Source organism: Equus asinus, chromosome X (genome assembly GCF_041296235.1).
Source record: "Equus asinus isolate D_3611 breed Donkey chromosome X, EquAss-T2T_v2, whole genome shotgun sequence".
Classification (NCBI taxonomy): Eukaryota; Metazoa; Chordata; class Mammalia; order Perissodactyla; family Equidae; genus Equus; species Equus asinus.
The window spans coordinates 25,372,975-25,388,059 of NC_091820.1; the positions used below are offsets into that span (position 1 = coordinate 25,372,975).

At 39.4% G+C, this 15,085-nt stretch overlaps 1 protein-coding gene across 16 annotated transcripts in view; it reads right to left on the reverse strand.

Moving 5' to 3' along the window:
• Window positions 1-15,085, reverse strand: part of DMD (dystrophin) — a 2,265,680-nt gene that overhangs the window by 29,865 nt on the left and 2,220,730 nt on the right. For all 16 annotated transcript variants that reach the window (XM_070503127.1, XM_070503123.1, XM_070503121.1 and 13 more), the window contains 2 exons: window positions 3,279-3,522; window positions 2,290-2,413 (listed from right to left, as the gene is read on the reverse strand). In XM_070503127.1, the coding sequence (XP_070359228.1) occupies window positions 2,290-2,413; window positions 3,279-3,522 (368 nt within the window). The remainder of the gene's footprint in view (window positions 1-2,289; window positions 2,414-3,278; window positions 3,523-15,085) is intronic.

Consider the following 15,085-nt stretch of genomic DNA (forward strand, 5'->3'; position numbering starts at 1 on the left):
ATGTGCTGAGCCATCATTTGCAGTCCCCAGAGTCCGTGAGCTATATTCTGATCTCATGCAGAGAAACAGAATCTGATGCAGAGATCGCCCTCAATCACTGAGGTGTGGTAAAGCCAGGAAAACAACATCAAACATTTTCTCTTCCTTCCCAAAAGAACTGAAACCTGGCTTTCCTACGAGGTTTGACTTCTCTGGAGGAGGATATGCCTCTGCCCACTGTGTGAGGTTCCTGAAGTTCATTAGATTTGCTAGCACTCTCCTCCTCGGTGCCCTCATCCACCTTCCTCAGTATCTTTCTCCATTCATAAGGACCTCACCACCATGCGCAGGAGCCCAACAACCCTGGCCTTACCAACCCCATGAATCGCACCCCTCACCCATCTCCCGCAGCTCACTGGGAGGCTACTTCTGTTTTCCCTGACCACGGTCCCCTAATCTCCCGCCATAAAACCCACTCACACCCTTGACCCTTCCTTTTTGTCCCATCAATTTTGGTTAGGAACTTGACCTCTCTTTCTTCTACTCTCTCAAATAAATGCCTCAACACACCACGATACCAGGCAAGAGAGCTTTAAGTGTGGGGAATCATGGAGTCACAGGTCTCTTCCTTCCTGTGAGGTAAAATCAAGAGGGTCAAGTATAAACCGGTTTAGGACCCAGGGAAAAGGAAGTCTAGAGCATGGGGCCAACTCATGCTGGACCTTAAGAGAGAAAAAGAAATGAGGGGAATGGACCGAGTATTTTGTCCTTCCTAAAACCCCCTACTGTCTAGCCTAGCACAGCAGGAAAAACCAATAAGCAGATGGTCGGCAACCCTTGTCATGGCCATTTTAACAATGAATTCATTACCACTACAAAATGCCTTATTAGTTTTGACCTTCTTTTAGCATTTATGCCTTGTGAACTCCAGTTTTCTTAGAACCCAGTTCTAGGCAGAGAACACTAGACCATGTGGGCCATTTCCTCAACAAATTCATCTTCTTCCTAAGCCTTAAAAGTACATTCACTTTCCTCAAGCCTCCATCATTTTCAAAATTACCTGTCTTTTATTTCACTGAAAAGACAGAAATTCTCCAATTTCCCTTCTCTTGGCTGAAAATGCTTTATCAGAAGTGGCTAATGCATTTACAGTGATCCAATGAACTGTAATTCATTTTCACTTCCAGTGAGTCCTTTTCAGCATTTGACCTCTTTGCCCACCTCTTCCTCGAACCTATCCCTGCCCTCTACACTGTCACTACCCCGTCACCCAAATGGGAAGATGGGAGGCACAGTATCCAAGCACGTTTGTTATATATTTCTCATCTCCTATGCTTCAGCTGTCAATTCTGTGGAGCTCACTCTCAAATCTCTCCAGCCTGGCCTTTTACACCAGTTATAGAACTGTCTTTCTTTTAACTTCTTTCCAGACATGACTTAAGACTTGCCAGTTCCTCAAAGGCAACATGTCCACAGTCAAAAGGATCACTATCTTCTTCCAACCAAATCCTCTCCCCTCATTTCCTTTCCTCACAGTTTCTAGTCAGTCCTCAGGTCCTGGGTACTCTATTTTCAAAGAATAGTCTCACAGCCATCTCTTCCCAAGCCATCACTCACACCTCTCAGGCCCAGGCCCTCAGAGCTCGCATAACTAAACCTTTGCAATTGCCTCCAAACTGATCTTTCCATCTATAAAGTTGTACTTTGGGCCAGATACAGCTGCCAGAATACATCTTTTTAGAAATTTCTTTATAGATATGTCTTACGTGGTATGTGATTTTCAATGGCTCCCTGACACTGACCAAAATGAGTCAAACACCTCCACCCAACATTCATGTCACTATAATGTGACACCAACCTTTCTCTGCAGCCTTATTTCCCCCCAACCTCCTGCTTGGACCCTATCTTTCCACTAACTGGACTAGTGGCTCTTTCCCACCCTTGGCCCAAGCGCCTCATCTCTACATTTTCATTTACACCATTCCTTCTCCAACGTAGGCTTGGTTCCTGCTCCATCTTTCAGAACCCTTCACAAACATCAATTCGTCATGAGGCCTTCTCTGGTGTCCAGAATGAATGAAACCTTAATACCACACTGCCTTGTTATGAATGACTGAATGGCGGCCCTTTGAGGGCTAGGACTATGCCAGTCATCTTTGTACCTCTAAGGCATTTACGACAATGCCTCGTCCTTTAGCTGATGATTTGAACCTCTGAGCAAACATCTCACCATTTCCAGACCTTAAGAGATAACTATTAGCTATTAGATAATTAGCTATTTAATCAAGAATAGCTAAGACAGATACTTACCCATGGATTCTGAAGTTTGGCTGCCAACCACACGGAGCAGCATAGGCTGACTGCTGTCTGACCTCTGTAGAGAGGTAGAAGGCGAGGACACCGTTGTGCCATTCACCTTGGCCTCTGCCTGGGGCTAAAGCATCGAAAAGAAAACAATTATTTTTCATAACAAACAAATATTTAAATATAAGAATATTATAGATACTCAGGACTCAGAAATTATGGCTTTTCCTACTTAGAAACCTTCCCAAGATTGTTGAATTTGGGAAATTTTACTATTGATAAGGTCCATGTATCTGAATCTGAATAAGATCTTTGTATCTGAATTGTGCTCCCTGATAAGTTTGAAAAACATTCCAGCTACAGTGGAACAAGATATATAAAATCTCATTAGACTAAGTAACTGAAAGATTTAGAAGGTCACATAAGAACGGTTAAACCGTGTGAGACCACAAAAATATAAGGGAGAATTCAAATTTTTGTGAAGTATTAAGTAACAAGATGGAGAGAACATACGTCTCAAAATTAAAAATTCCCAGAAAGCTAGAACCACGTGTAGGTACGCCCTGCTATAATGCAGTATCTTGCTAGGTTTTCAATGGAGGCTTAAAAAATTGTTTTAGGGATGAAAAGAAGAAAAAAAAACTGCAGGTAGGTACACCAGAAAATACTACTAATGCAAAAAAAGAGTTCCATTTCGAGAGGTAAAATTGTCACTTTTAGAGAGCTAGTGGAAATTTTTCCAAGATGACTTTCAAATTGGTCAAAAAGGAAACATTTTTGTAGGAGACAATCTTGAGCAAATACAAAAAGATAGTTTTCCTCCTCTTCTGACATCCGTTGATATCTAGCACTTTACCAGACACATACTAAGTACTCCGCCAATTGATGCTTGTTGCACTTCTAAAAAGGACTTGGAATTCTGTTCTTTGGTTTTGTTAAAGAGGAGAAAATGAATTTTTGTAAAAATCCCATGTTAGAGAGATGGTGGCCCTCACTTGCTCCAGCAGCTGCCTTAGCCTATGTAACTGGGACTCCAGCTGCTTGTTGTGGTCTTCCAGGATTTGCATCCTGGCTTCCAGGCGGCCTTTGTGTTGACGCAGTAGCTTGGCCTCAGCAATGAGCTCAGCATCCCGGGGACTCTGGGGAGAGGTGGGCATCATTTCAGGAGGGGACGGCAGTGGGGACAGGCCTTTATGGTCATGCTGCTGCTTTAGACGATCATATTCTGCTTGCAGATTCCTGTTGGCATCAAAGAAGTAAAAAAAAAAAAGAAAAGAAAAGAAAAAAGAAAGTTGAATATCATCACCAGATTTCATGTAAAATGGCAGAGAGATGCACATGACCACCACCAAACACAATAGCAAGCAAAAGAGAGGCACTTCATGAATGGTTTTTATGATTATGACCTTAGCAATGCTAAGAAAACAAAATAAAATTTGAAGCGTCTGCCCGGTGTGTGAGGGGAGATGCTTTTCAACCTTTTGTTTTATCCTAAAAGCCTTATGAGTGCTGTGTTCAGAGAAGTAAGCAGCAAAGAACTGAATCTTTTCTAAGTGTTTCTTTATAATGTCAAGAAATCACAATTTTTAGACCTCTAGCAACACTTAGGTTTGCTTTAAAAAATCACCAAATATTTTAAGAGCAATGTATAAGAACATAGGAAGAGTGTACCCGTGAACTCACCACACTGCTTTCAGCAATTTAACATTTGCCATATTCAACATTTTTTTGAATAAATAAAATATGACAGTTAAGGCTCAATTCCCCTACCTAACCCCCCTCAATACCATATCAGTTCCTCCTCACCATCGCCCCCAAGGAGATAACGCCATCTTGAATTCCATGTCCCTCATTACCATGAAGGTACCCACCAATAAATATTAGGGTGAACTTAATAAAGATGCTGATAGTTGACTGTTTTTTACCTACAAAGATTCAATCTAATAGCATTATTTTGCACGTTCCGAAGTTTTACATTTAAGAACTTTGTTTAAGAAGGTACATACCATTCTAAGAGTTGCTCTTTACCTTCAACACCGTTTGAGATTTAGCCATGTTGATACACAATAGTTCATGATTTTAGCTGCTGTAAGGTATTGTTCTATTGTTTGAATATGCCAACAACATTCTCCTGTCAATGGACGTTTAAGTTGTTTGCAACTTTGCACTAGTACAAACAGTGACGCAATGAGCTTCCTTCTACCTGTCTCCTTGGATACCTGCTTAAGAGATTGTTTACAGAATAAATCTAGATGTGGAATCGTTGGGTACTAGCAACATCTTCAACATTGCTACGTATCACCATATTGCTCTCCTAAATGGTCTTACACCAGTTTACTCTCCCACCAGTAGTGAACGAGGTTTTCCATTTGGCCACATCTTCATCAGAGACTAAGTGTTATTGAACATTTAAGTTTTGGCCGATCTGATGTGTCCACTTTAATTAGCACATCCCTGATTACTGCTGAGATTGAACTTCTTTTGTGTTAATTGGCTTTTCATGTTTCCTTTACCCCTTTCCCCACTGGATTGTCTTCTTCTTATTACTTTAAAGTTTATTTCTTTAAAGTTCTGGATAGATTATTCTTTGTCGATTATGTGCACAGCAAATATTATCTCCTACCCATATCTTAGTGTAGCTTATCTTTAACTCTGTTCATGGCATCTTGTACAAAAATGTTTAATTTCAACATAGTCCTCCATGTTTTCTGCTTTTTATCAGCGTATGATCTCATTTTACTCCCCCCCCCCCCATAAATACTCAAGTGTGCTTCTGAGCTCTCTGTTCTATTCCATTGGTTTATCTGTATGTCTCTGTGCAGATTCTACTGTGGCTTTAAATAAATTAGTGTCTGATAGGCCCTCTCACTCCCCCTTTGTTCTGGCTTTTCTGACTCCTTTCATCTTACCTGTGATTTCGGTGTCAAATCTTTACATATTAGGAAAATCCTTGTTGAAATTTTGCGTTTGAATCACATCGACTTTATAGATTAAATCGGGAAGGACTTCACGTTACTAAGCCTTTACACCCAGAAATGTGGTAAAGCTCTTCACTTATTCTAGTCTCATTTTGTGTCCATTAATAATGTTTTGTAATTTACTGTGTTTTTTCCTCTAGCTTTTCAGGTTGAATGCTTAAATCATTTATTTTTATGTTTTTCTCACCAATACATTCAGGCTTCTAGATTTCCTTCTTGCTTTAGAATTGCTGAGACTGCAATTCCAATTGAGGATATTGGATACCCAGTGACTGATTAGAACTCTTGATATCTTTCTTCTAGTTATGATAAATATCAAAATAAGATGACAGATTTCTCTCTCTTGTTCACAGATGTTATTTCATCAGGTGAGAGAACTCCCTATGCACGGATGTGGGAGATGTCTATGAGAGAAGACACGAGATGCAAGTGGTGAGTACGCAAGATGAGTTTTCCCATTGTCCAGTTTGAGAAAGATGACCTCATGACCAGGTTTCCCAGTAGGGAGATATTTCCTGTTGTTCCATACCTGGAATGAATGTTGCACGGGGGATGGCATACCTTCCAAAATGCGCAGTTTCCAAATGCCAGATCTCCGAATAAAAGCCAATCTATTCTTTTTTTTTTTTTTTTTTTTTTTTTAAAGCTCTCCCCTATACCTAATGTTACAAGTTTTCTAGGAATTTGTTTAAAGTCGTGCAGGAAATCAGCACATGATCTTTTTCATCTACAGGAATATAATCTCCTATCTATCTGTCATTAATCTTCAAGGATAGTTGTGTGTACAGTTTGTTTCATAGCAATCTACTTTGACAAAGCAGTAAGAAGAAGAGATTTATCAAAATAAGTTTACCCTCAGCCAGGTTCTGAAGATCTGTCCTCTGGCTGTGCACCAGTGGTACGTAATTGTCCACATTAATTAAGTCTAATTTCTGATCACTTAACTGACAATCAGCCAAATGTTTCTGTGAACTTAAGCAGCATCCAATGGTCACAAGGTTTCATTTGATAACAACAATTATCTTCATATTCACTAAAAGAAATTCACTTTCATTGAAATGTCCCAATTAACACCTTTTTATGTAGATTCTTATTCATGATTCTTCTTTCTACCAGATTGGGTCATCCACGATGTTCCTTTTGAAAACATTCTTAGACATGGACTTTTAGGATAGTACAACAAACAATTACTGTCTTCCCACCTACTTTTCGCAAAGTTACTGACAGGAGACTACTTTTTCTAGAGAGGTCTTCCTTGGTATCTTGATCCTCTGGGTCTAGCTGTCCACAGAGCTCTCCTTTCATGAGTTATTTAGTTACAGGTGCCTTTGTTCAGAAAACATGGTTTGGTATATCCCACACATTACATTTCTGTTTTTATGTTTCCCAGTGAAAAACAGAAAAGGCTGATTTGAATCAGCCAGGGCCTCTCGAAGCTGAGCTGTAAAGAATACCAATTGCTCTATGCAGGCCTTTCTTGCTTTCCCAGATGTTTGAAACTTCTCTCAGGAGACCATTTCCCTTGAAGACTCACATCCTTCTTCAGTTCTGGAAGATTCTCAGCTACTGTAGGTTCAAATATTGCTTCCTTCTTCTGAAACTCCTCCTAGGTATATTCTAGAACCTCGTGGTCAATTCTCCATCCCTCATTTATATTTCCTATCTTTTCCTCTTAGTGCTGTGTATAGCAAAGTCCTCACAATTATCTTTGAATTCCCTTATCTTCTCTGACTGGGTCCAGTCTAGAATTTATCCTGCCTATTGAGTTTAGTAACTTCAATGATGATACTTTTTATTTCCAAACATGTCTTTTTCAGATCTATCTGTTCTTTACCTGTTGCTTAGTTTCTTGTTACGTTAATAAATGGTATTTCCTTACTTATATCTTTGAGCATCCTAAATGTACTTACAAACAATCTTTTGATGGTCAATTTGGAGGAGCTATCGCAAGTCTTTATGTGTTTTGGAATTTTTGAAAGGGATAGGGTGTATGTTTTCTGTTATATTTTGTGTGTGTGTCTTTTCCTTTATACCTTCTGAACTCACCTCTCTGTCAAGTGGTTTTCTGGCTGCTCCCACCTAGGGAGTGGGGCTTCTGGTCTAGAGCTTGATCTTATATTGGCAGTTTACATTGAGCGACCCTACACTGAGTGATACGAATGCAATTATTGCTAATTTCATCACCAGGCGGCACGGTTCAAGGTTGTGCTGCTCTCCTTCCCAAAGGTACTCCTCGCCTCTTCCCAAGGCTCTATGCATTAGGTCCATGGCGGCATATAAGCTGTAGTCCCCTGCAGCACCTGAATTGCTCTTTTTCATTTTCCTTTCAAATCTCAGTGCGTACGTGTCTCTCCAGGTGCGTTTTTGCAGGGCCCTGGTTTAAGATGCTTGGCTCTGGGCCTCCACCTTGGGAGGAGAATTTTGATTCCTGTTACTACAGCAGGAGGTGAAAGCCCACTAACTTAGCCCACACACTGCTCACCAGGCCCTGCTTTTTTTTTTTTCCATTTCTGATCCACTGAGCTGTTCATCTTGTTTTAAAGCCCAGGTATGTCTTTTTCACTCTATATATTATCTACCACTGGATAAATGGGAGACGCAGAGGAAGGTGCCTAAGGCCAGAACGAATGTTATCTTAATCAGAAGCCTACCAGGACATGTTGATTTCGTAGATGTATGGGCAAGGTTCCCTCAGCACTCATTCAAACCTAAATTCACCACGACAGGATTAAATGAGCCAAACAAGTGCCTTTCTCCTAAACAAATACATGCCATACGTAACCCTTCTATTAAAGCTCCATAACAAACTTGATTTTAAGGGTCTAGTTTTTCTTCCTGAAGCTCTGAGGCAGGACAAGCTGTCATGCCAAAGGTTCGAAAAGCCAGAAATAGCTCAAAAGAGGCATCCTGGCCGGAAACCAAGCTCTTTCTTTTTTATCAAGTAAAATTGATGTTCAAGGGGTTGAATGAGAGAGAACTTTAACTAAATGTTTCTAAATAAATGTGGTCATGGTTACAGAGCTGTGTTATGACATGTTTTTGTTAGGAGTTGGGACATGAAGCCATTTAGCCCTTATAAATTAAGTCATTTTCTTATATTTAAAATAACGCTAGATTTTTTGGATGTAGTATTTACAAAGCACATAGGGGGTATCATTCCCATAAAAGACCAATGAGATACTTAGCACAGTTCCATGGTGAGTTGTTTGAAAGCTTAACCATAAGTACACGATTTACTCATTGTAACATTTAGCTGTCGATTGATACTGTTACCAATATATATTTTATTTCTCTTGAAGTAAGTTATACATGTACGTCTCACCCCTAATGATTCTCTAATTATTAGCATGTATTTATGGAGTCATTTCAACACGATGAATACATGTCAGCGATCAGATGACAACTCCACAGAGAATCTATTTACGTTCTTGATTATCGTGTAAATCATATTTCTCTGGTAGCTCCCTAAAGAACATTAATTCAAATTCATTGCACACGGCTTCTGTCACCACAATTTCTTCCTGCAGCCAGTCATCCTAAAAAAATGTCTCCCATCCATTATTAATTTCTTATTCTACCTCGAGCTGAAAAAATTCCTCTGTTCTACAACTATATAGCTGTATCTGATTAATTTTATGTCATCAGGTGTATAGAGGTGGTTGTTCAGGTACAAATTTACATTAAAAAAATTTCCTAATCAACTAATGGATATAAGAGAGGAATCAAATTGGTCTTACCTCTCCCTGCTGAAAACACCTGGCCCCTCTACATATATAACTAGCTACACGCTAGTTATGATAAAGAACGTTACAACAATCTTTGCGTATTTCTAGAGGGCAAGTATTTTCAGTGTAGGTCACCTGCCTACTATGTGTAATTATATAGGCGTATCGTGGTATTTTTGAAGTAAAGACCTGAAGGTTACTTTCCAGTGATCACTGTCTTCTTAACAGTACTATACATTCCACTGTACACCAAAGCATGAGCACACACTGGGTCTATTTCACAAAGCGTACAACTACAAAGGTCTGCATCTAAAAAGACTAGGCCCAGAGAAATCCAGCTTTACCCTCATACAGTATTAAAAGCAGTCAAATCATATCCACCAATCTGGATTCAGGCAAATGTAGTAAATCATGTAGCACTGTTACAGCAACTATAAATCTAGCAAATTAGCAGTTCCCCCCCCCCCAAAAAAAAAGGAAAGACAAATTTTGCAAGCATGAAGTATTTTAAAAACTGGCAACTGCACAGAGCCTTTTCAATTATAATAAAAATATTTAAAGCTATACTGTAAAATTTTATCAAACACAGAGTCAAAAATACCCCTAAAGTAGATGGAAAAAGACATTAATGTGCCTTGGCATTACTAGTGTTAATTAAGGAGAGGCTCACAGGGTGGGAAGTAAAAGTATGCATATTTTAGGTCTGCCTTAAGCAAAATAGTAAAACTGGCAGAACCCCCGCAGGCTCTTGTTTCTAATCCTTTTCTCTTAACACTGTCCCCCTTTCATGCATTCAGAGCTCTTAATTCCAACCCCTTTCCTGCTGAAATTTGCTCAGTATAAAGGTGTTACATAAGTCATTTAAACCTTACTGAGACTTTATAATAATGTACCATTTCTTCTAGTAATATCTGCATTTTAAGAGATGTTGAAGCAGATAAAGAAAAATAGGATAATCTTTTTTGACACATTGCCTTTTTGGTGCCTTTTACCACCCAGGGCTGAGAAGGGACTCAGAACAGGGTCTTAGGACAGAAATTAGAACAGAAAAACCTTGATTCACAACTAGGTTCTGCCCCTTGCTGAGGCTAGGCGACTGACCTAAGCGCTGATCCATCAGGAGGACTAAGGAGCCAGTACGGTCTATATTGCACACGTACAACCTTCTTAGAACTACGCCTAGCCCATTCAAAGGGTTCATTATTATTTTTATTTCTTTCTGTCTACATTCCATCCTTTTTAGAGTTTCCTACCAAAAGAAAGCAACCTACTAAGACTTCCTTAGCTTGGCAGAAAATACACATACATGGTGCTTAGAAACTGATTCATTATTCGATATTTGCCCTCTTTATATACGCTTCAGTTTGAACCTCCCAGCCATTATTGTAGCTACCCCAGAACTTGGGAATTATCGTATATTTTCCATCATCTGTCCTGTAGAAAGTGTATCACAGCTGAGCATCGGGGCAAAATGAAATCATTGCGCCTAGACCATCAGGATGAGATTTCCTTAGTTTTGACCAATTCTGCTGGGCATGTGACAAAATCATCAACTTATGTGCATAATCACTGCTGTAATAAAATGTTCGAACGAAGTCTACATGGTTAATGTATCTGCCCTTGACACATTGATCTATATCGCGCTCGAGTTCCAAGAGACAGAACCTGACAATATTAATTGGCTTTAGTTTCTTTCTCTTCAATGACTGAGATATTTTTCATAAATTCCTCATCAGGAACTAAGACATTATTGTCTATAGAATGAACGTATTAGTCAAACGTTCAACACAAGAAGAGAAAAATTCATAAAGAAAACCCGTTATACCTGGAAATAAGGCAGACAAACAAAACCCAAGACAAAAATGACAGTGGCCAGTCTTTACCATTCAAAAAGCACACTAGGACTGGAGAGGTTTTAGAAGTGAGAAAGTCTAGTCCCCAGAAATAGACCGTTGGGAAAAGTGTGTTTCAATTTTCAGACAAACACAGCAAAATATCAAACTTTCATTGTCTGTGGTCAGCAAAAAGCCATAACTAACAGTGTCTAGGAGAACCGTAATTTTAAGCTTTTTTGTCCCGGCTTGAGTCCCCCATGAGTAGTTAGACTTGGCCTTAAATTCTCCCAGTAAATTCATCTTGATGGCCTATTTTTCACTTCCTGGCATGCACTGCTGTATACTCTTGCCATAGCTGATCCTATGGCCTCCTCTATTACAAGGACAGAAACTACAGAATCATTTCTTTCAAATAAGTCCCAGTACTTGTACATAAATGTTCATGGCAGCAATATCCATAATAGTCAATAACTGGAAACAACCCAAATGTCCATCTGCTGAATGGATTAAAAAAAATGTGGTATATCCATAAGATGGAATATCATTCAGTAATAAAAAAGAATGAGGTACTAATACAGGCTACAACATAGGTGTCCCTTTCAGATATGCTACATGAAAGAAGCCAGTTATAAAAGACCACATATTGTATGATTCCATTTATATGAAATGTCCAGAATAAGCAAATCCATAGAAACAGAAAGTAGATTTGTGATTGTCTAGGGCTGGGTGGGGTTGGTTTGGGAGAGATGGAGAGTGACTGAAAATGGGTATGGGGTTTCTTTTTTGGGGTGAGGAAACTGTTCTAATATTGATTGTGTGATGATAGTGGCACAACTCTGTGAATATCCTAATTAACCAGTGAATTACACACTTTAAATGGGTGAATTGTATGGGATGTGAATTATATCTCAATGAAACTCTTATTTAAAAAGTTCTAGATTCAAAATTGTATTTCTCATAGCACAGAAGATATTGCTCCAGTGAAGACAATAATTTTCTAATGCTCTCTCCCACTATGGAGGAATCAAGTTTAACCCATGGACATAAAATAAAAATGGTGTGTATAATAAGAATTATCTATGCAGATATTTCTCAGTATTTTCAGATGATGAGTTTAAAAGAGAGCCTAATAATGAGCTCAGAAAATGCTCAAGTCTGGGTTAGCCTAAACAACTTAGATGTTTTCAGTCTAATGGAAAATATGACAATCTAAACAGGTATGTTAAGAGATCTGGGGAAAGAACAAGAACATAAGAAATGAGAAAAACAAGGATGACACTGAACATCAGCCCCCAAATCCATCAGAGAACAGGAAAACTCCAAAGGGTATTCATCCATTCATTTAATCAACACATTTCTACCGGCAGCACTACAGAGATAAAGATACATGAGACACCATCTCTTACCCTTCAAGAGCTCACGTTCTAGCATGTGGGATATTGTTTAGTTCCACCATGGTGACAAACCTTACACTAATGCACAAGGCCTGGGAATTATGCTCATTGCTAACGCTAAAAATATACGGTATTTCTACCTTTGAAATAATCAGTTTGATTTACTAGGAAATTATAGGAAAAGGATCATATGGATTTACTTATGACCTATAGCTAGCAGACCAGAGTGGTACCCTAAGGTAACCGAGAATTTGGAGATACAGAAAAAGGTCAACTTTAATTATTAAGATAGTTAGGAAAAAAACGGATGAGTTTAGCCATCTTCAGAAGCCATCCACTTACGTAAGTAATACACACCAGGAAACCATTTCTAACTGGGCATACCCAATTACAATCAAGTACACCCGGAGGTACTTGGTCTTCTTTCCACATATACTCGCTTCCTAGGAGGACTCCACCCTAGGCTTCCACCTCTTCTAAGCCCATGATTCCACCCCTAACCCATTAACTCCTCAATCTAGACTTCTCTTCTAAACTCTAGACCTGTCTTTTCAACAATCTCTGGATGTCTCCATTAGCCATGGGTTCTGTGAACTAGAAGTCGTTAAGCACTAAGCCACACAAGGTTGATAGATTGATCATTTATCCTCTTTAACCTTTCAGTGCCAGAAAAGGACTTAGCTTCCTCAAGTAGCATTACACAGGCCCATATATTAGCTACACATCTTTTAAATTTACACCTTGTTGAGATGAACGCTACGCTTGCATTCCTGTTATAAGATAAAGAGGGAGAAATATCTTCCTATGTGTTGATAATACACTTTTATACCACAATTCGGGAGAGGCCTCAAGTAACCACTGGCCTTTGCACCTAAGCAAAGATTCAACTGAAAAGAAAGATTCAACAGTAATTGTGATAGAAGCAAAAGTTGCTGTCTTTGGTAGACATCCTTCAAAATTCAATCATTTAACAACAATTAAGAACCCCAGAGATCAAGTTAATTTTGCCAAGTTATTGGTGAAAATTCTTGTTGGTGGTCTGATTGGAAACCCAGGTTACTCTGTGATATTCCATAAAAAGAGTACAAAGAATTTTCTCTGGTCATGGGAGATGACTTAATACCTATCTATCTTTGGATTGTCCAGACTCAATCATTTTGGTCTATGGGTTTATAGGGCTTTACTACTAGAGCCAAAGCAAAAAATACTTTTGTGAGAAGAATCCAGGCCTCATCTGTGGAGACATCTGTGAGAGCCACTTCCTCTGCTGTCCCCAGAAAGACCATCGCTAGGCTTCTCGACAACCACAGTAGACACAATCACCTGTGCTCTCTCTTTGCCCTGTCTTCCAAGTTTAGTACAGACTTGAATTTCTTACCAAAATGTGTTCCACAGAACATTACAATTGGGCTGAGGTCAAGTACGTGTTAAGCAACATTGGGATAAACATAGCTAATCCTGTTTCTTTACTTCTAGACTCCTCGATGCAAAATGCAAATTAATCATGACTTTCCAATACGAGTGTTTCCAAAGCTTATCTGTCCTTGGAATCCTTTTTTTCAGAGTATCTTAGACGTATTCTGCAGAACACATTTTGGGCAACAGTGACCTTTACCCATGGAGAATTGTCATCATTTACTTTTCTGGTCTTTAATGTTCCGCTTTCCACAGTTATCAAAGGCCACTAGAAGCAGCCACATAAAATTTCTTTCAGTCTTTGTTATAAAAATATTGATAAGGACAGCAGCCAATAGTCACATCAAGTTTAACACTGTTTAAGAGTCCAGGACTGCCTGAGTTTGAATGCGGGCCCCATTCCTTGCTAGCTGTATGATGCGTCCCTCTCACTTTGTGCCACGGAGTCTTTGGGAGACAGCCTCTCCTTTGTAGGGTTGTTGTAAGGATTAAATAGGATCTTACACGTACTCAGAACAGTTCCTCTCCATGGCAAGCACTCAAACGACAGCTATTTGTTTTCATTGTTATTATTATTTAGAGCCAGGAAAACGATGGTGTTTCCTTAAGGAAGTTGCATGCTTCTTTCATCCAACTTTAAGAGACAGACGAATCATCGTGTGTCCTCTTATCCCCGTGGCTGCAGGGAAGCTTGGACCAAATGTGAAGCTCAATTATATCAACTATGCTTTTCTCTACTATGTTCCCTGATTTACTATGTATACTGTGGGAATCTTATTGCTTTGCTTTTTTTTTCAAATCCTTTTTGGAACGTGAATACATAAAATCAATCTAGGAAATTTCCACTCAAATCTCCTTGGGCAAACAGAACTCAGTATGGTCAATACATAGTTCTTCTCTAGCCATTGACCTTTGCCAGTCGGTAGCTTTTCCTGCGTGGACTATGTTGTTTTGCTTGTTTTTAACGATCATTTCCCAGTTTCATACCACCCAATTCCCCTCTCTCCCATCTCTGTTGGCCTTCCCATTTCTCTATCCCTTCTTCACTTGCCTAAGACATTCTTAGTTTAGACCCTGGCCATCTTTCAACACCTGTTCCTGTCCTTCTACCAATCACCATGACTCTAGCTCCCTGTGTACAATTATTTTCTTCAATCTTTCCCTCCTCAAAAAAACCTTCACCGTTCAACTGCTTATAGGGTAAAATCCAAACTACTTAGTAAGACACGTAAAGTCTTTTAAACAGTGGCCTCCACCCATTACTCTGCTATCCTCTTATTCTCTGCATTCTGTGCTATGGCCACACATTACCCATTGCCCCGTCAAGTCTGGAAAGCTCATCCTTTCCCCTTCTCTCAGCCTAGAACACTCTTCTTCAGTCTCTACCTTCAACTCCCTTTGCAAAGGTCTCTAATCCCTCAGACAGAATTAATCACTCACCTCTATGCCGCCAG